General features: G+C 37.0%; 1 protein-coding gene across 1 annotated transcript in view; it reads right to left on the bottom strand.

The window, feature by feature from the left end:
* The window catches only part of TRIM25 (tripartite motif containing 25), a 37,911-nt gene extending 17,572 nt beyond the window's left edge, over window positions 1-20,339 (bottom strand). Inside the window, exons 1-5 of the mRNA XM_051994239.1 lie at window positions 19,381-20,339; window positions 13,694-13,789; window positions 12,587-12,820; window positions 8,100-8,277; window positions 23-100 (exon numbers count right to left, since the gene is read on the bottom strand). Of these exons, the coding sequence (XP_051850199.1) occupies window positions 23-100; window positions 8,100-8,277; window positions 12,587-12,820; window positions 13,694-13,789; window positions 19,381-20,010 (1,216 nt within the window). The 5' untranslated portion in view covers window positions 20,011-20,339. The remainder of the gene's footprint in view (window positions 1-22; window positions 101-8,099; window positions 8,278-12,586; window positions 12,821-13,693; window positions 13,790-19,380) is intronic.
* Between the last annotated feature and the right edge of the window lie 309 nt (window positions 20,340-20,648).

The raw sequence follows: 20,648 nt of genomic DNA, 5'->3' as shown, positions 1-20,648 counted from the left end.
AGATTTAGGAGGAATCACTTACTGAGGATCCGTCTCGTTAGGCGAGATTCTCTATTGGGATACGTCGGTTTAGAGAAAGGCAAACCTTTTCCAAAAACATCTATTCAAACAGAATTCAACAGGGATTAGAACACATCTCAACTTCAAAGAAACATCAGTCACTCTGCAAACTCCCCAAAATGATGCAAGCAACCCCCTTCCCATCTCTCCCATCAATCTATTCTCAGCCTGCTTTTAAAAGGGGTAAATTGTGAGAAATGGATGGTTTCCACATTTATGAAAAAATTATTTATGAAAATATCTCGTGAAATTTCACGAGAAAAGAAATTTAAAATTAAAAAATTGAAACCCTTAAGGATATCAAAGAACAATCAAAGGTAGAGGTCAGTTATCTTCCCCCAAAAGAATGTAAGCTCCTTGGGGACAGGGACTAGCTATGTAATGAGTAGTGGAGATTCTTCTATTACATATAACTAATGGGAGGGACTGATGCTTCAGGATAGGAAATAAAATCTTGTGTTTGGAGTTTCAAAGGTGTCTACTAACTCAGGCACCCATTCTTGCAAAAAAAGTAAAATAAATCTTTCCTGAATTATTTTTAAATTTTATTTAATAATTACTTTATATTGACAGAATCCATGCCAGGGTAATTTTTTTACAACATTATTCCTTGCACTCGTTTCTGTTCCGATTTTTCCCCTTCCTCCCTCCACCCCCTCCCCTAGATGGCAAGCAGTTTTATTTATGTTAGATACGTTGCAGTATATCCTAGATACAATATATGTTTGCAGAACCGAACAGTTCTCTTGTTGCACAGGGAGAATTGGATTCAGAAGGTATAAATAACCCGGGAAGAAAAACAAAAATGCAGATAGTTCACATTCGTTTCCCAGTGTTCTTTCTTTGGGTGTAGCTGCTTCTGTCCGTCATTTATCAATTGAAACTCAGGTCTCTTTGTCAAAGAAATCCACTTCCATCAAAATATGTCCTCATACAATATCATTGTCGAAGTGTATAATGATCTCCTGGTTCTGCTCATTTCACTTAGCATCAGTTCATGTAAGTCTCGCCAGGCCTCTCTGTATTCATCCTGCGGGTCATTTCTTATAGAACAATAATACTGAAATTTTTTTTTAAAAAAGGGAACCTTAAAAAGTATTGTCAGTAACTATTAAGAAAGTGGGCAAGAAACCGAAGTGACATAGATTTGTTTTCCTCATTATTATCTCACAAATGAAAGGGATGCAAGAGAAAAAACATTAATTTAAGATATCAATATCTGATTAATAAGGTGTTATCTGAAAGTGAGATATGAACTTGACCATGGCTTAAAACATATAGAAAGAGGCAGTGCCAGGTGGTATAGTAGATAGAACACTGGTCCTGGAGTCAAGACCTGAGTTCAAGTTCAGAAACTTGCCACTTACTAGTGTGTGACCCTGGGCAAGTCACTTAATCCTGATTGACTTGCCAAAAAAGGAAAACACACACACATATATACTATATATATATATATATTTTTTTTTTGGGGGGGGGGAACGGGGACAGGGATGGAGTTGTTGTTCATTCATACAGTTGTGTCTGATTCTTTGTGACCCTGTATAGGGTTTTCTTGGCAAAGAAATTAGAATAGTTAATCATTTTCTTCTCTAATGGATTAGACAAACACCAGCCCAGAATCACACAGCTAGTGTGTGTCTAAGGTCAGATTTGAACTGAGGTTTTCCTGACTCCAGGCCCAGTACTATTATCTGCCGAACCATCCAGTTTCATCCAAATGAAATAGCTGATAAATATATAAGAGATTTGAACTTAGGCTCTACTCAACTCCAGATCCAGCACTCTATCCACTGAATCATTCCAGCTGCTGAAAATTCACTGAATGTCTTGCCAATTTAATCACATGAGCTTTATGCTGGTGGTGGAGGAAGGAGCAGATTGACTACTTATATCCCTCAAACTACATAACATAGATTGAAGCTACAATGAAGAGTAAAAGACAACTGAGTTACCCTGAAGTTCACAGGAGTCAAAACACTAGAAAGGATCCAGTAGTAAAACCTGTGGCCTCAGATTTTTAATGCCAAAATTTAGGCAACAAAAAAAATAAAATCCTAATGTAAGGAGAGTAAATTTAACTTCATAAGTATCACTGAGACTTGGGAGAATGAAACCCATGAGTGGAGTAAAATTCTGGACAGGTATTCTTTATTCAAAAGAAATAGCATCAGTAAAAGGTGGTAAGGGGTAGTAATACTGATTATTAAAAAGATATATGAGGAAATACAGGCAAGTGGAAGGGAGAATAATGACACAATATATCGGGTGAAGGTCAATGAAGGAAAAAATAAAAGGGATGTCATTGAAGTACATGAGAGACTATCTAGATGAAAAGAAAAATGGACAAAGAATATGGAATCAGATCACAAGCCTGATATAGAGGCATACTATAATAGTGAAGGGGAATTTCAATTATTCAGAATTCTAATGGAGCTCTATTTCTCTGTCAGAAGCAGAGCAGCTAATAAGTTATTGACTTTTCAGAATAACAATGTATTTCATCCTTCAAAAAACAGAAGAAATAACAAGAGGAAATTCTATTCCAGATCTGATTCTCTAATTAGGAGTAACCAATTACTGGAGTAAAAATAATAGGAGGACTAAGGGGAATAATGAAGAAAAAGAAGGGGAGATTCAGACATGCAACCTGGATCTGGAGAAAACCAATTTTAATGGGTACAAAAGAAAGTTAACTAGAATCCCATAGAGTAAAATGATACTAAGAATAAGAGATTCTCAAGGATGAAATTCTGAAGATCAATGGCAAACAGTACTAGGGCTGAGGAAAAAATGAGACTGCTCTGAAGGGACTGATGTGGATGCATAGGGAACTCAGTGAACAGAGAATGGGAGGGGAGAAGGAGAGTAGGGAAAAGGAAGCAATGTTAGGTAACAAAAGATACATATGAAAGTGTGATACAGATCATAAAAAAAACAGTGTCATGTGCTACATTTCAAAGCAAACTACAGCTAATAAAAAATGGATTTAAAAAAAAGAAAAAGAAGAGAAAAAGAAACAGGGAACAAAACAAAGGGGAAAAAACTATTTTGGAATGAACAAAGGGATAAAACCTTTATTTGAGGGTAACTGAGATGATAATTAACCACAGAGCTAAGATACAAATGATTGGTGCATATTTTGCTTCTCTTTTATCTACAAAAGGTTATGACCTTGGGGCAGCTAGGTGGCACAGTGGATAGAGCACCAGCCCTGAAGTCAGGAGGACCTGAGTTCAAATCTGACCTCAGACACTTAACACTTCCTAGCTATGTGACCATGGACAAGTCGCTTAACCCCAATTGCCTCAGGGGAATAAAAAGGCTAGGACCTTTACAGAGGAAATGACCAGAGAACACTTAGTTGATTTTGATGAATACACATCCCTGGGCAACTATACTGTTGGAGATTAAAAGACTTGGCAGATATGCTTGCTTTTCTACCACCAGTAATATATGAAAGATCACAGGAAGTGGGAAAGATATTGGAGAGTCAGAGTATGACAAATATTATCCCAATTTTTAAAAGGGGAGGGGGGAAAGAGAATAAACTCATTTCTGTTTCTAAGTAACTTAGATGGGTCATCAAAGAATCAGTGAATTTCTGGAAATAATTTCAAAGAGTCAGAATTCAGAGAACGAAATCATGTCAGAGTAAATTTTTTTCTTTTGAGGTCAGGATAATCCAACAAGGAAATGAAAGGAATATCACAAATATAATTTACCTGAATATTAGCAAAGTTCTTGATAAAGTGCCCAAAACTCAGGAGCATGCTGGCATTAGCTCCAATCAATTAACAAGAGCCAATTGTTAAATTTTTAGTGTGAGCATTCACATCTCAAAAACAGGCAAACATTACAAATCTGATTTTTTTTTTGTTTTGTTGGTTTTTGAGACTTAAAGTGACAGAGAAAACGTGAATAATGTATGTTAAATTTCATTTCTTTTATCGCCTACTTTGGATGATACACAATTATCAACACACCTTTGCTCATACTATTCTTCTGGAAAAGATGGAGAGACAGGGATTGGACAAGACGATAATCAGATGGATGTTAGCTGATTAGATGGCCTGACTCAAAAAATATTTATTTTCTAGTTCAATTTCATTATAGCAGGAGATGTCTAAGAAAGGACTTTACAGATCTGTATTTGGCCCTTCAGAATTTAACATTTTTATTGGTGATTTAGATAAATTTATAGATGAAGTACTCAAATACTAGTTGTGTGACTCTGGGCAAGTCACTTAACCCTGTTTGCCTCAGTTTTCTCATTTGTAAAATGAAACCATATCTGTATCTTTGCCAAGAAAATCCCAAATGGGGTCAGAGTTAGACAAAACTGAAAAGTGATCAAAAGCAACATAAATGGAATTCTCCTGAAACTTTACACAAACATAGAACTAGATGGGATCACTAAGATGGTAAATGATAAAATGGGGATTCAAAAATCTCTGGACTAAAAAAAATCTGCATTGCCTAGAATAGTGGATTAAATGTAATAAGATGAAATTCAGTTGAGATAAATGCAAAATTCAGCCCTGTTTGTAGTGGTTAGAAGCTGGGAAATGAATGGATGCCCATCAATTGGAGAATGGTTGAGTACATTGTGGTATATGAATGTTATGGAATATTATTGTTCTGTAAGAAATGACCAGCGGGATGAATACAGAGAGGACTGGCGAGACTTACATGAACTGATGCTAATGAAATGAGCAGAACCAGGAGAGCATTATATACCTCAACAATGATACTGTTTGAGGATGTATTCTGATGGAAGTGGATCTCTTCGATAAAGAGAGCTAATTCAGTTTCAATTGATCAAAGATAGACAGAAGCAGCTACACCCAAAGAAAGAACACTGGGAGATGAATATAAATTGCTTGCATTTTTGTTTTTCTTCCCGGGTTATTTATACCTTCTGAATTCAATTCTTCCAGTGCAATAAGAAAACTGTTCGGTTCCGCACACATATATTGTATCTAGGATATACTGTAACCTATTCAACATGTAAAGGACTGCTTGCCATCTGGGGGAGGGGGTGGCGGAAGGGAGGGGAAAAATCGGAACAGAAGTGAATGCAAGGAATAATGCTGTAAAAAATTACCCTGGCATGGGTTCTGTCAATAAAAAGTTATTTAAAAAAAAAGAGAGAGAGAGAGAGATAAATGCAAAATTCCCTACATTTTGAACAACAACAACAACAAAAACTTTACAAGTTCAAGATGGGAGAAACATGGTTAGACAGCAATCATTCTTTAAAAGATTTGAGGAGTTTAGGGAATACATGTTTAATATGAGTCAACAATGTGATTGACATGGGAGGCAAAAATCCTTAGGATTACAATGCATTAGGAGAGAATAGTTTCCAGGAATAACGATGTGATAAGAGCACTATGTAATGCCCTAGTCACACTTCCTCTGGAATATTGTGTTCAGTTCTTGTTGCCACAGTTTAAGAAAAACACTGGTTAGCAATGAAGGGCCCTGAATCAGTTTCTTATGAGGATCAGTTCAGGATACTGATAAAAAATATTTAGTGGAGAGAAGACTCAAAGAGGACATGTTAGCTCTCTTCCAATATCTGAAGGAGTTATCACCTGGATTTGTTGTTTTGTGGTTGTTCAGTTGTGTCTGACTCATTTGGAGAGTGGTTTTTTGTTTTGTTTTGTTTTGTTTTGTTTTTGCAAAACCACTAAAGTGGTTTGCCATTAGCTTCTCCAGCTCATTTTATAGATAAGGAAACTGAGCCAAACAGCATTAAGTAACCTGCCCAGGATCACACAACAAATGGTTTGTCATTTCCTTCTTCAGTTTATTTTACAGATAAGGAAACTGAGGAAAACAGAATTAAGTAACTTGCCCACTTTTCTGAGGCTTGATTTGAATTTAGGGAGAAGAGTCTTCCTGACTAGTTTGGTAGGCTAGACACTTTAGCCACCTAGTTGGAATTAGACTTGCTCTTTATGACCTTAGAGAACTAGAAATAATGGTTTGGAAACTGCAGAGTTATATTTAGGAATGATAGCAAGATAAACTTCATAATAATTAGAGATGTCCAAAATTGGAATGGGGTATGGTAAATAAAATAATAAAGGTAAAGTGAGATACACAGCTCTGAGCAAAATCAGTTTATTAACAGTGATGTGTTTAACTGTTAATAAAGTGGGGGCAGACTGACAACCTAAGTGAGAAAATGTGACCCTCTTTATTGGTAAGGTAGACATGGGGGAAAAAAATGTTACAGGGTCAGGGCAGGAACATTACAACTGGCTAAATTGAGAAAGACAGACTGGCATTCACATGAGGCTAATTACTGACCCTTTCTGATAATTAAGGAATGCTAATTGCTCAGTAGGACCTATCTGCATTTTGTAATTTGCTAAAGGATTAAAACTATCAGACTGGCTGTTTCCTTATAAGAGAGAAAAACCCTTAATTGCACAAGGACTAATGGCATATCATTAAAGGCTAGAGCCAAATTAACTTGTAGGGCTTCAAGAGAACAAAGAGATGTCATGGAAGTATCCCAAGGGCTACCAGTCTGAGAGAAAACAACTTTTCTTTTAATTATAACTTTAACTCCTAGCACAATTCAAGGACATAGGTAATTTTAGACAAATACAGATTCAATTACAATATAAAATTAATTCAATATAGAATCAAGCTAGTATTAATTTTATTTTCTCTGGAGGATTCTTTATGTGTATTGATTGGTTAAGATAACTACCAAGATAGCTACCAAGAGTACTCCAACTCAAAAATTTTGTGATATCTTTAAAATACAAGGTAATTGGGGGTGGGGGAAGGATTAATTAAGAAGGTTAATTAATTAACAATGCAGAAGGTGAAGAAGGTGTTTTCTTTGAAGAAAGATAGGGATTCTAAGAATTGGAGAGGGAGAGAATATATTCCAGACATGGGGGATAGTCTATGCAAAGGTAGAGATTTGAGAGTTGGTAGAAGGCCAGTCCTGCAAGTAGAATGTGAGAAAGAGAACAATGTGTAATAAGGCTAGAAAAGTAGAGTAAAACCTGACTGTTGGCTTTAAACTGTTGGCAATGGAAGAGATTAGAGTTTTGAAAAGTGATCAACTCTCCTTTTCTTCCTCAATTCGTCCAATATGGAGAGGACTTTTCAGTTCTGCCCTAAACCACTAACTCATAAACCTCCAACTACCTCTACCCTACCATGCAGGTTACAAATTTAGTTCCAAATAATGACTATTAATTCTGGGGCTAGTAAGAAATAATGAGAGGGATAGTCCCAGAATAACTTTGGAAGATTTACATAAACTGATACAGAGTGCAGTAGACTGAACCAAGAGAACTTAAAAAAAAAAAAAAAAAAGACTAACAATATAAGTATAAAGACAGACAAATCTGAAAGACTTGGGCATTCTGCTCAATGCAATAATCAGTTTGAGAAGACTGATAAGTAAATACCTACCTGGTGACAGGTAGGTCTCAGAATAAAGAATAAGACATACATTTTCAGATACAATTAATGTGGGAATTTGATTTGCCTATGTATAAATATCACAAGAACTTATCTTTTTTTTCTCTCCAGTGGGGATTAGAGAAAGAAAAAAGAGGTTAGGGAAAGGAAGGAAGGACAGAAGGAAGGGTGAAATGGAGGGAGGAAAGAATGGAAAAAAGGAGGAAGAAAAGGAGGGAGGGATGAAGAAAAAGAGGGAGGGAAGGAGGGAGAAAGGGAGAAGAGAGGGAAGGAAGGAAGGAAGGAAGAAAGGAAGGAAGGAAGGAAAGAAGGAAGGAAGGAAGAAAAGAAAGAAAAAGAGTTATGTAGGTATTTTCAATACACAGAAGAAAACAGAGGGAAGGCCAGAAAGAACCACAGATAAGCAAGGAAGCTTTGAAAATTACATAGTGAATTTATTATATAGTTTTTAAAAAAGCAAACTAGGTATAATAAAAGTCTTCAATTAAATGTATATTTTTCTATTCTACTATGAACATGAAAATCCCAATTGGATTTCTTTTTTGTTAAGATCAAAAGAGTTGTATATATTTTTAAGTAATTACCTGGGCCAGGACCAGATGACTCTTCTGTTTTCTTCTCTTGAGGATTGTTTATTTTATCTTTTAAAACTTCTTTAAAGGAGAAGGCATTTTGATAAACACTGTGCATCATCTCTTGGTTTAATTCATTCTTTGGTACAAACACAGCCTTGATGACAAGTTCTTGCAGTTTTGAGGCTTTCTAAAAGAAGACAGATAGTTAACCCAGGTAGCTTCAGAAAATCACAAAAGGGATATGAAGAACTACCTTCCCCAACTCCCTCACTGAACATTTCTAGACCTGTTTTTCTTCTGAAAATGAGGTGTATGCACTGAAACATCTCAAAAGCTCCCTCCAAAATATTCAATTTTGCAATCTAGAAGTCATTTTGCTGCATCCCTTTCCTAGCCCACTACCTTATATATAGCAAGTGGTCACCCCCACAATCTCTCATCCTGTCCTCCTCCATATCCACATCATTTTAGTCCCTCATTACCTCTTAGCAAGACTTCTATAATAACTTCCTAATAGGTCTCTGAGTTTTCAATTATTTCTCTTTCTAAACCACCCTCATATGGCTGCTAAAATAACCTCCCAATGGCACACGCCTGACCATATAACTCCCCTACTCATTGGCCCGCTATTGCCTATAAATTTCACAGGATGCTTTAGAAAATACTAAATAATCTGCCTCCAACCTTCTTTTTAGCCTTATCTCAAGCTCTTCCTTTTTATTAATTCTTAGTGTTCAAGTATATCTCTTGCCTCCTCCATGGTTTTAGGAATGAATGGCTCTCATGATTGAATGCACTCCCTCCAAAGGTTCCAGCTAACAAAAAAAAAAAAACCGTTTATAGCAGTCCTTGTTTATTATAGAAGAAAAATGTTCTCTCTTGGTTCAGTCCACTGCACTCTGCATCGGTTTATATAAATCATCCAAAGTTTCTCTGGAATTCTCTCAGTAGTTGGGGAATAAGCAAAATGTCATATATGAATAAAATGAAATGATTAATGAGCTATATGGAACAACCAATGCTTGAAGAAGAGAGTGAAATAAGTAGAACCAGAAGAACAATGTGAAAGAAGAGGAGAGTACATTGCAAAACACCAAAAGGTAGCACTATAATAGTGACCAATTGTGACCTCTGAGGGCTTGTGAGTGAAGTGTCCTCCTTCATCTTTCCTCCAAGAGTTATTGAACCAAAAGTATAAAATATGAGAGGTATTTTCTGGTATGGCCATTGTATTTTGCTCAATATTCTGATTTGCTAGAAGGGAGGCTATTAATGAAAAGTGGCAGAGATGTAAACGAAGAGCAATTAAATGTTTTAAAAAGAAAAAAATGCACTCTCTCCTCCACTCTTCTTCTAGTATTCTTGATTTCCTTCAAGGCTCAGCTCAGTTGCCATGAAAGCTTCCCTGATCCCATCTGCTGTTAGTCTTGTCTCCTTCCTCAAATAATCTCCAATTATACTTATTTTTGAAGATTTATCTTTCTATCACCATCTAACAGACACTAACTCACAGAGAGCAAGGATTGTCATTTTGTTGGCCATAACCCTTACTACATATTTCTTGAACTGAATTTTACCAAGGATGCTGAAACTCAGAAAACAAAAAAACAAAAAAGAACTTGCCTAATATCCTAGAGTTCATCCTTTAAGATCCAGGTAGCTTTGCTATGTCATAGGTGACAAACACCCTGAACCTGAGTAAGAGGGATGAGGACAGAGACTAGGCCTAAGATTGAGTACTTAAAACTCCCCTGCCAAACTAGATCAGCACCTTCTGGGCAACTTATAGACTCACAGAGTTGCCTCGAGTCTCTAGATCTTCCTGGCTTTGAAGTCAGCTCTTTATCCACCATCTACACTATCTCTCACATAATCCCATCTTCATGGACATGCATGATATGGGACATACGGGGAAACCAAGTAAAAATCAAATCATCTCAAGAGACCCTCCACTATCCTCGAACTCCTAATGAAAGGAAATGTACTGGAAGTAGTTAGGGAATTTGCTAGGGTAAGAGAGAGCAGAACTCAATTCTATGCTAGGGAAGTACAGGACCTGGAACAAATCAGTCTGTGGGTCTCCCTCCCCGTAACTACACAGATTAAAAGAAATTGCATTATAAACAGGCAGAAGGGCATGTGGGTGGAGGTAAGGAGCTGAGGAATTGTTACTACCTAGGAAAGTTCTAATACTGAGCCTATAATATACTCTATTATAAGAATGATGGCAGATGACTTTGAGAATTTATCAGACAGATATTGAAAAAGGATAGTCCTCCAGCCACATCATCTTCATGCAGATTTCCCCCATATGTTCCCAAACTCCTCATTTTCATCACTTTTTACTATTCAATAATATTCTAGGATTTGGACACAAATGCATAATGCCAAGGACCATTCTTCTCAACAGACCAATTGTCAAAGGCTAGAAAGTTTTTTTAATGAAAAATATTTGGCAATATATTACAAATGACTAGATAAAAAAAAACCTCAGGTTTAAACAACACTGAGGTTTCATCTTACATCAAGCAAATTGGCAAAAATGACACCCCAAAAAGAATCAGTATTGGAGAGACTGTGGGAAGATAAGTATTTTAATATGCTGTTGGTGGAACTGTTTTGGAGAGCAATTTGAAATTACTCCAAAAAGGTGCTTGAACTATCCAAACCCAGAAATCTTTGGGCAAAGAGCCCAAGGAATTCAGAAACAAAGGCCTGATATATAGAAAAACATTCATGGCAGCTCTTTTTTTCTAGTAGCAAAGAATGGGAAACAAAAATAAGTGCTCATTGTTTGAGGAAAGACTCCATAAATGGAGTAGAATATTATTGGGCAGGAAATGTGAGTTCAAAAACACATAGGAAGCTAATTATGGTATAATAATGAATGAAATGAGTGAAACCAAGAGTAACACATACACAATGACTACAACAATACAAATGGAAATAAAATTAGAAGGAAGCAGAATTTTGACTGAAAAATAATACTACTATATTATTATAGCTAACATTTAGATTGTGATTTAAGTTTTGTAAATAACTTTCAAAACATTATCTCAGGTTATCCTGATAATAATCCTGGAAAGTAGGTGCTATTATTATCATTGCCAATTTTTACAAATGAGGAAACTGAAACAGACAGGGGTTGAATGAATTTCCCAGAACCACACAGCTAACAAGTATCTGAAGTGAATTCAGGTCCCTGATCCTAGGTCCAGAGTTCTATCTACTATACTACCTAATCAGCAAAATGGGAAGTGGAAGACCCCCAAGATAGAAGGTTGTACACCAGAGGCAATCCCCATATTAGGTCCCCTTTGTGTGTTGTTTTTCAGTTGTATACGATTCTTCATGACCCCATATGGGGTTTTCTTGGCAAAGACACTGAAGTGATTTGCCATTTCTTTTTCCATCTCATTTTACTGATGAGGAACTGAGATAAACATTGTTAAATGACTTTGCAGGGTCACATATAAGCTATTAAGTTTCCAAGGTTAGATTTGAACTCAAAATTAATTAGTCTTCCTGACCCCAGACCAGTTGCTCTATCCACTGCACCAACTGACTACTCTCATAGAAAATCATAGACTTATAGATTTGAAGGCTTGAAGGGACCTCAGAGACCATCCAATTCTATCACTCTATAGATAGGGAAACTGAGGTCCAAAGAGGCTGTCATTTGCCCCAAATCAGAGAGGGAGACTTGGATCTGACTTAAGATCTCCTTCTTCTCTAGATTCAATCATCTTTGTACTGTGCCATACTACCAAAATAATAGATGTCTCAGTCTAAAAAATAAATAAGAGCTTTATCTTTCTTTCTTTTTTTAGCTTTATTTTTCAAACAGGGTTAAGTGACTTGCCCAGGGTCACACAGCTAGTAAGCATCAGAGGCCAGATTTAAATTCAGGAAGATGAGTCTTCCTGACTCCCAGCCCATGCTCTATCCACTGTGCTACCCAGTAGTTCATAAAAAGTATGTTTACTAACTAATTTTTCTTTGTTACAAGGAATGTTCAATTTGGAGAAATAGAAAGAGTATTGAAATGATGGTGCCTTAAATATGAGGTAAGAAAACAGTTTGTTTGTTTTTTAAAGGATGGGCTCCATGTTTTCCTATACTTTTTGTATTCTATAATGGCTAGGGAGACAGTGAGGTACAATAAAGCAACAGGTGCCAGGCACTATGATTGGGGATATAAAAACAAAAACAAAAAAAATTCCTGCCCTTGAGGAGTTTGCATTCCAATGGGAAGGAGTCAAGCTTTCCTCTGATACATACTTCTCAGTGTAATCCTGAAGCTAAATTATAGATCACTTACTCTTCTACATTAGAAATTTCCACATTGGGAGTTCCTTACATTGATAAAATCACAAGTCCAGAACAACAGTGACAGTCTCAAAAGGGTGGAATTGTGGGGAGCAGTAAGCCCAGCAAGACTTTGACGAGTCAAGCATTCAATACAACTCTTGTGGATTGACCCACTGAGGACTCACCTCCAAAAAAGCAATCTCATCATTTTTTGTGAGCAAAAGTTCAATCTCTTCTTTCATAGACTCAATTTCACTCTTTTTCTTGAGCAGGACCTGATGAACATGATCATATTTGTCCAAAACTCTCTTTTCTTCCTCTTTCATTTTCTGCAGAGAATTTTTCTCCTCTGATTCAATGAGGACTTTCATTTCTTCATATTCATGTTTTAACAACTCCATCTTTCTGGCTGCTGTTTCCTAAGGAATCCAAAGAAATATTTTGATATGTAGCAGCTTTAATTAAAATAGAAGAGTCCCCGAGAACTTTAATGCTTCTATAGAACTATTTCCCTACCCCATCAGAGTCATTTAGCAGAGTAGTGCTAGATAACCTAAAACAAGCTGAGGGCAATCTATCAATCCATTTTCCCCATGGTAAACTTCCAAATATATGAAGATTCTAATCTCTACTTCAGATATGGGTGCCTCTAATCCTAGATGGAAGTCTCTAGGTATGTCTCCAATTTATCAATGTTCCTACCTAGCAAGCAGAGAGGGAAGAAGGTGCAAGTCTCTAAGGCTACCTTTCAACAAAATGATTTAAATTCGCTATTTGACTTGTAACTAGGATTTGTGAGCTCAACTTTGATTCTCAGCTCTCCAGGAGACTTAGAATGTTTTCTAAGACCTATAGAAGCATAGAATCTTTGGGTTCAAAGGACCTTAGATGTAATTTAATCCAATCTCCTCCACTCTACAATAATCTCCAAAAGTGGTATTAGGGGTTAAGCAATCAATTCCAGTGAGAGAAGACTTTAATTGGTGAGAAGTTTTTATTAGTGGACTGGAATGACAATGAACTGAAATAGTCTCTTCCAAACACTTGTTCTGCCATTTCTTTGTAAAGAGAATCAGTCTAATCCATCTTCCCCAGGATAGACCTCCAAATATTTGAAAACACTAATCCTCAAATTAAGAGTTAAAAGGTTTGGGGCATGGTCTCTATAATCCTGGATGAAAGCCTCTGGGCATTCCCCAATTTGTCAAAATCTCCACTAAAAATAAGACATCTGGGAGTTAGGGAAATAGTCATCTAATCTTGAATGACTTATAAAGGCACTGCTTACTTACCTGGACTGCATATTGTTTTGATTTTACATCTTTCAATGCATTTGAAGCCTTATTGATGTGGTCATATAGGGTTGTCAACTTCTGCTTCATCTTTAACTGCAATTAAAAATGAAAAGAGAAATTGGAGTGACTGATCAGCAGTGATCCTCAGTCCAACACCCATAAATGCCTTCGGAAGTTGCCAAGTCCCCAGCATTATACATTTGTAAAGAGCTAATTTTCATGCCAAATCTCTTTTTCTGTTCTTCTATGTATATGGATGTGATCATTTTAGGGTGATTTTTTGGTTAACTTCAGAATGAAAAATTAGTAAAAAAAAAAAATTTAATTGAATTTTTTAAAAAATTGTTTTTCAAGACACTTTCACATTGCCTTGCCTCTCTCATTTAAATCTCCCAATTCATTTTGATTTCCCAATCTTGTGATCTGGGTGTGGAGTACCTCTCCCATTTTATAGATGAAGAAACATAGTCTAAGTTCCTAACTTGCTACAAGACCTTGGACAGGTCATTTCAATTTTTTGGGTCTTGGTAGTCTCCCTTGCAAAATGGGGAGACTTAGACTGTATTAGTTGGCTTTTTTTATGTTAAACATGATAGAAATATATGTTAAACTATATATAATCTATATCTATAGATATAGATATAGATATATTTATCATGCCGCACAAGAAAAAAAGAGAAGCAAAATAAAATGCAAGCAAACAACAACGAAGAGTGTAAAATGATGTTTTGAATCACATTTAGTTCCTCTCTCTGGGTGTAGATGGCTCTATTCATCACTGAACAATTGGAATTGGTTTGAATCATCTCATTGTTGAAGAAAGCCACATCCATCAGAATTGATCATCTATAGTCTTGTTGTTGCTGTGTATAATCATTTCATTTAGTGTCAGTTCATATAAGTCTCTCCAAGCCTCTCGGTATTCACCCTGCTGGTCATTTCCTACAGAACAATAGTATTCCATAACATTCAGCTTATAGAAATTACCAACAAGATGATTTCAGAAAGGCCTGGAGAGACTTACACGAACTGATGCTGAGTGAAATGAGCAGGTCCAGGAGATCATTATATACTTCAACAACAATACTATATGATGATCAATTCTGAAGGACCTGGCCATCTTCAACAATGAGATGAACCAAATCAGTTCCAATGGAGCAGTGATGAACTGAACCAGCTACATCCAATGAAAGAATTCTGGGAGATGACTAAGAACCATTACATTGAATTCCCAATCCCCATATTTTTGCCTGCCTGCCTTTTTTTATTTCCTTCACAAGCTAATTGTACACTATTTCAGAGTCCAATTCTTTTTGTACAGAAAAATAACAGTTTGGTCATGTATACTTATTTTGTATTTAATTTATACTTTAATATATTTAACATGTATTGGTCATCCTGACATCTAGGGGAGGGAGTGGGGGGAAGGAGGGGAAAAATTGGAACAAAAGGTTTGGCAATTGTCAATGCTATAAAATTACCCGTGCATATAACTTGTAAATAAAAAGCTATTAAAAATTAAAAAACAAAAACAAAAACATTCAGCTTATAACTTATTCAGCCATTTTCCAATTGGTGGGCATCCATTCAGTTTCCAGTTTCTTACCATTACAAAAAGGGCTGCCACAAATATTTTTGCACATGTCCTTCCTTTAAGATCTCTTTGGAATACAAGCCCAGTAGTAACACTACTGGATCAAAGGGTATGCACAGTTTGATAACTTTTTAAGCATAGTTCCAAACTGCTCTCCAGAATGATTGGATGTGTTCACAACTCCACCAACAAGGTATCAGTGTCCCAATTTTCCCACATGCCCTCCAACATTCAACATTATCTTTTCCTTTTGTCTTAACCAATCTGACAGATGTGTAGTGGTATCTCACAGTTGTCTTAATTTGCATTTCTCTGATCAATAATGATTTGGAGCACCTTTTTATAGGACTAGAAACAGTTTCAATTTCTTCATTTGAAAATTGTCTGCTCATATTCTTTGACCATTTATCAACTGGAGAATGGTTTGAATTCTTATAAATTTGAGTCAATTCTCTCTATAAATTAGAAATGAAGTCTTTATCAGAACCTTTGAATGTAAAAAATGTTTTCCCACATATTAGGTGTTTTAACCTTAAGGTCTGAGAAGCTTATTCTTTTAGTAGTCTGATAACTTTATTTCTCTATAATTGTTTTCTTTAATGATCCTATCTATTATTTTATATCTCCTTAATTATATATATATACATATATATATATATGTAAACCTATATATTATTTATATCTAAAAACATTGTTCTGAGAAAGAATACACAAGCTTACATATGAGGTATATACAAAAAAAAAAAAAAAAAAAAAAAAGGTTAAGTCTTCCAACTCCAGGACATCTAAGATTATTTGAAGTTCTCACATTCTTGATATAACTTGTCCAAGGTCACATAGAAAATTCATAGCTCATACAAACCATGGACATAGAAATAGGCAGGGGGGAGGAGGTCAGCCTGTTGTCAATAAGGCTGCATATAATCTCTTGGGTACCCAGGGAAGAACTTCATTTCACCTGTTTGACTGACAGTCAACCCTTTTGACTCAGTCCAGAATTCAGAACCTGACCTTAAAGCAAAATTTGCAATCAGGTGATGACATGAATATGATAGAAAAATAAAGTCAAGATAAAGTTACTCTAAAAGCAGAGGTCACTGAGAATCCTATTGTTAAAGCCCAATTACAAGACAGTGACATATAAGATGATTAACAACAACAATAACAAAAAGCCCCATTTCTTGAATAAAATCTAGGTCCAAAATAGTAAATCACAGAACCACGATGCAAGAGGGAAACTCAGGCTGTTTGGTCAAGGATTTCAGAAGATAGACTCTTGGATTTAGAGATATGAACTTGCAGTATTACCTTGAACAAGTCATAATTAGGATATTAGAGCTGGAAACAACCTTAGAGACCACCTAATCTCCTTTATATTACAGATTATGTTACTTTTTTTGTTACTATTGTTTGTGTGTTGTAGAGGGTTTTTTGCAAGTGACTAATAGCATGACTATACTCATCTAATTTATATCAAATTGCTTGCCCTCTCTCAGAGGGGAGAGGAAAAGATAAGAGAGAGAATTTGTAACTCAAAAATTTTTTAAAAACTAATGTTAAAATGCAGCCACTTTTTGTCATGACAAAGAATTGGAAAACGAGGAGATGCCCTCAATTAGGAAATGGCTGAATGAATGAATGACTTATGATTATAATGAATATACTGTGCTATAAGAAATGATGAACAGACTTATTTTTCAGAAAAAGACTTACATGAATTGATGCAAAGTGAAATAAGCAGAACCAGGAGAACACAATATACAGTAACAACAATACTACATGATGCTCAACTGTGAATGACTGGGTTATTGTCAGCAGTATAGTGATTTAAGACAATCCCAAAGGACTCATGATGAAAAATGGTATTCACCTCCAAAGAAAGAACTGATTAATTCTGAATGCAGTTGTAAGCATACAATTTTCACATTTGTTTGTGTGGGCAGTTCCTTTTGGTTTGTATCTTATTTCACAACATGACTAATATGATAATGTTTTTTGCAGGATTGAACATGTATAATTTATATCAGGTTGCTTACCATTTTAGGGAAGGGGAATGTGAGAAAGGGAGAGAAAAAATCAGGAACTCGTTTTTTTAAATGAATGTTAAAAACTGTTTTTACATGTAACTGGGGAAAAAACATTTTTTTTTAAATGCAGCCATGATAAACTTCCTCAAAACCCCAGGAAGAGTTAGATTAAGAAAAAAGGAATGTATGTAGACAAACCAATTTTCATCATTAAAAAGAAAAAGGTATGTTTCACATGACTTCACAAATATAATGGATATCTTAGTTTGCCTTCTCAATGGGTCTGGGAGGGGCTAGAAGGAAAAGGAGATTTTAGAACTCAAATTTTTTTAAATGAATGGTAAAAAATAAAGGATAAAAATATTTCTGAAATGAAAAAAGGGAGAGAAGATTGTGAATAAAGTTCATGAAGACTTAAAGAATGTTTACAAGAATGCTGAGTTTCAAAGACCTAATCATAGTCTAATTCAAGAATTTATTAGGTCCTATATCTTAGGTGCTAGATAAACAAAGAAAAAACACAAAAACTGTTCCTGCTGCCAAGGAGTTAACATTTTACTGGAAGATACAACAAATAACTTCCAAAAAGAAAACATTGAGAGAAATTTTGAGGTATTTTTGGCCTGAAAGTCAGACACAGAGAGAGAGAGAGAGAGAAAAAGAGAAAGACATACATACATATATATACATACACATACACTGACAGAGACAGAGAGAGGACAAGAGACAGACTAGAGACAGAGGGACAGAGAGACACAGAGGCAGAAAGATTTACAGTAGGATAGGTTGACCCTTAAGTTCCTGATCATAGGATTTGGAGCTGGAAGAAACTTTAGAAATCAACTAATCTAACCCCCTTATTTTACATGTGAGAAAATTGAAAGCCAACAGGGAAAAGCTTTGGCTTTAAAATGAACCTGGGTTCAAATCCTACCTCAGATATTTACTACTTTTGTCACCCTTGTCAAGTCATTTGACTTCAATTTCTCATCTATAAAGATTATGGATGAAATGGCTTCTGAAATCCCAACTCTTAAATTCTATGGCTCTATGAAGACCGAAAAAGACAGCTGAGCTTCATGGGCAGTCATTTCAATCAGGACCTCATTTCCTCATCAAACATTTTAAAATAATATTGGGAAGTTCGATTTCTCAGGTTTAGCAATAATGACTCATAGATAGGGAAAGATCTCAGGATCTACCCAGTACCTCAGAAAATTCTGGGGAAGGAATATCCCTCTATCAAAGCAAAATAGCATTAACTCTGCAATCTATAAGTTACCTGGAGCACTGAGGGGGGGTTTGTCCTACTGTACTGCAGAGGTTCTTAAACTTTTTTCACTTCCCGCCCACAGGAGAAATTTTTACGTGACCCCAAATATACAGGTACATAAAATAGATATACAAATCTAACATTTACTGCTAAGTCGTAATTTATTTTAAAACAGTCCCTTGCTATACACATACTTTTGTCTTTTACTAAAAAAAAAAAAAAACCATAATTGTGCATATTAATGAGATAGGTGTGCTTGTTTATTTTTATATAAAGATGAAATCTTGGCGAAATATCTGATACCTTTTACTATGGTCAAATTTTTAGCAACCGCCACATTGTTATCAATTCCATATAGTGTGTCGTGGCCCATAGTTTAAGAAGCTTTGTTATATGGGAGACAGGGTTTGAACCCCAAAAACCTATCCTTTAAGCAAGTCCTCTCACACCGACAGTCGCCTCTTCTCCTACAGTCTGGGCCAAGAAACTGACACGCTCACCCAGAAAAGGAACCCAAACGCCTTTCTGTAACCCGCGGAACATAGAGAATAGATGTCCCGAGATTGCTGAGCCGCTCTCGCCCTTGTCTACAAGCCCCCTACCTGTTTCTGGCTCAATTCCCTTGAGTGCCAGAGAAAAGAAACTAAGTTTGGCACCGGGAAATTGAAACTAAGTCGGGCGTAGTTACCTGCTTCCCGCAGGGGCCTTAGGTTGGGACCCTGGTCCAGGCTTACAAATGCTCAGCCCAGACTTCTCTCGCCCTCCCTCTCCCAGTTCCCCCTCTGCCTACCTTCAAATCGGCCCTGGCCACGTCCAGAGTTACAGGAGAGCAGGTTTTGTGCCCCACCAGGCACAAGCAGCAAATGCAGAGGCCGTGCTGAGAGCAGAAGAATTCCCTCAGGCGGCTGTGCTCCGGGCACTTGCGGCTGGCCAGGTCCCAGACGGGCGGCTGCAGGTCGTGACCCTGGAACATGGGATTGTCCAGATGCGGCTTCAGGTGCTCGGGGCAGAAGGACACCATGCAGGTGAAGCACGTCTTGATGGCAACAGCCTGCAAGCAATGGTCGCAGGCCACAGTCTTTGCGGGTTCCTCCTTCGCCTGGTTTCCCTTCCTCGACGACGGGTACAAGGACTCGCCATCTTGGGACTCACTGTAAGACGCCCCCAAATCCCAGAGGCTGTGGGCTTGCTGCAACTGCTCCACTACTGCGCACAACACTGTATTCTTCTTCAGCTGTGGCCGCACCTGGAAGCAAGTCCGGCACTGGGGGCAGAAGAATTGGGAGTCTCGGACTGTCCAGGTCTCGTCCAGGCAGCGCGAGCAAAAGTTGTGTCCGCACGGAGTAGTAACGGGCTCCTGAAAGATTTCCAGGCAAATGGAGCAGGTCAGCTCATCAGTCAGGGGCTGCAGCTCGGCCATCGTGATCCTTACCAGATAGATGCCTTCGAGGAAGACAACTAGCTCTCCAAGACCGCAGCAGAGGAGAGGGAAATGAAACTAGCTTTAGGGGAGGGCACCGAAGAGTTACGGGAAATCACGTGGGGGGGGGGGAGGAGTGGCAAGGCTGAGATGGCCTTGGGGCTCGTTAAAGGAAAATATCAATACTCTCCTTTTAAATACAAGCCGGAAACTGCTATATTTCATTTAACACTCTAGCGAAACCAACGAACATTTATTAAACACTTACTATGTACCAGGCGGTATACTGTATACCCGGAATACACAGAAAGGCGAAAATAAAAATAAAAATTCACAAAAATCCGTGTATTCTAATGCAAAATATGTATGCATGGTTATATATATGCATACTCTCTCTCTATATGTCTCTCTTTATACACACATATATGTAATCACAAAGAGAAAACACTAACATTAAGGAAGCATGGTAAAGGCTTCTTGCAGAAGGTAAGATTTGAACTTTAAGAAAGGTAAGAAAAGGAAATAAGAAGAGAAGCTTTCCAGGGATGGGGGGACAGCCTACGAAAATGCAGCCCGGAAATGGAGGTCTCCTGCAAGAAACATCGAAAAGGCTTGTGTCACTAAATCCAATAATATGC

This window comes from Antechinus flavipes, chromosome 4 (genome assembly GCF_016432865.1).
Source record: "Antechinus flavipes isolate AdamAnt ecotype Samford, QLD, Australia chromosome 4, AdamAnt_v2, whole genome shotgun sequence".
NCBI classification, from domain to species: Eukaryota; Metazoa; Chordata; class Mammalia; order Dasyuromorphia; family Dasyuridae; genus Antechinus; species Antechinus flavipes.
The sequence above is the reverse complement of the archived record's forward strand: the minus strand, read 5'-3'. Positions and strand labels throughout refer to the sequence as shown.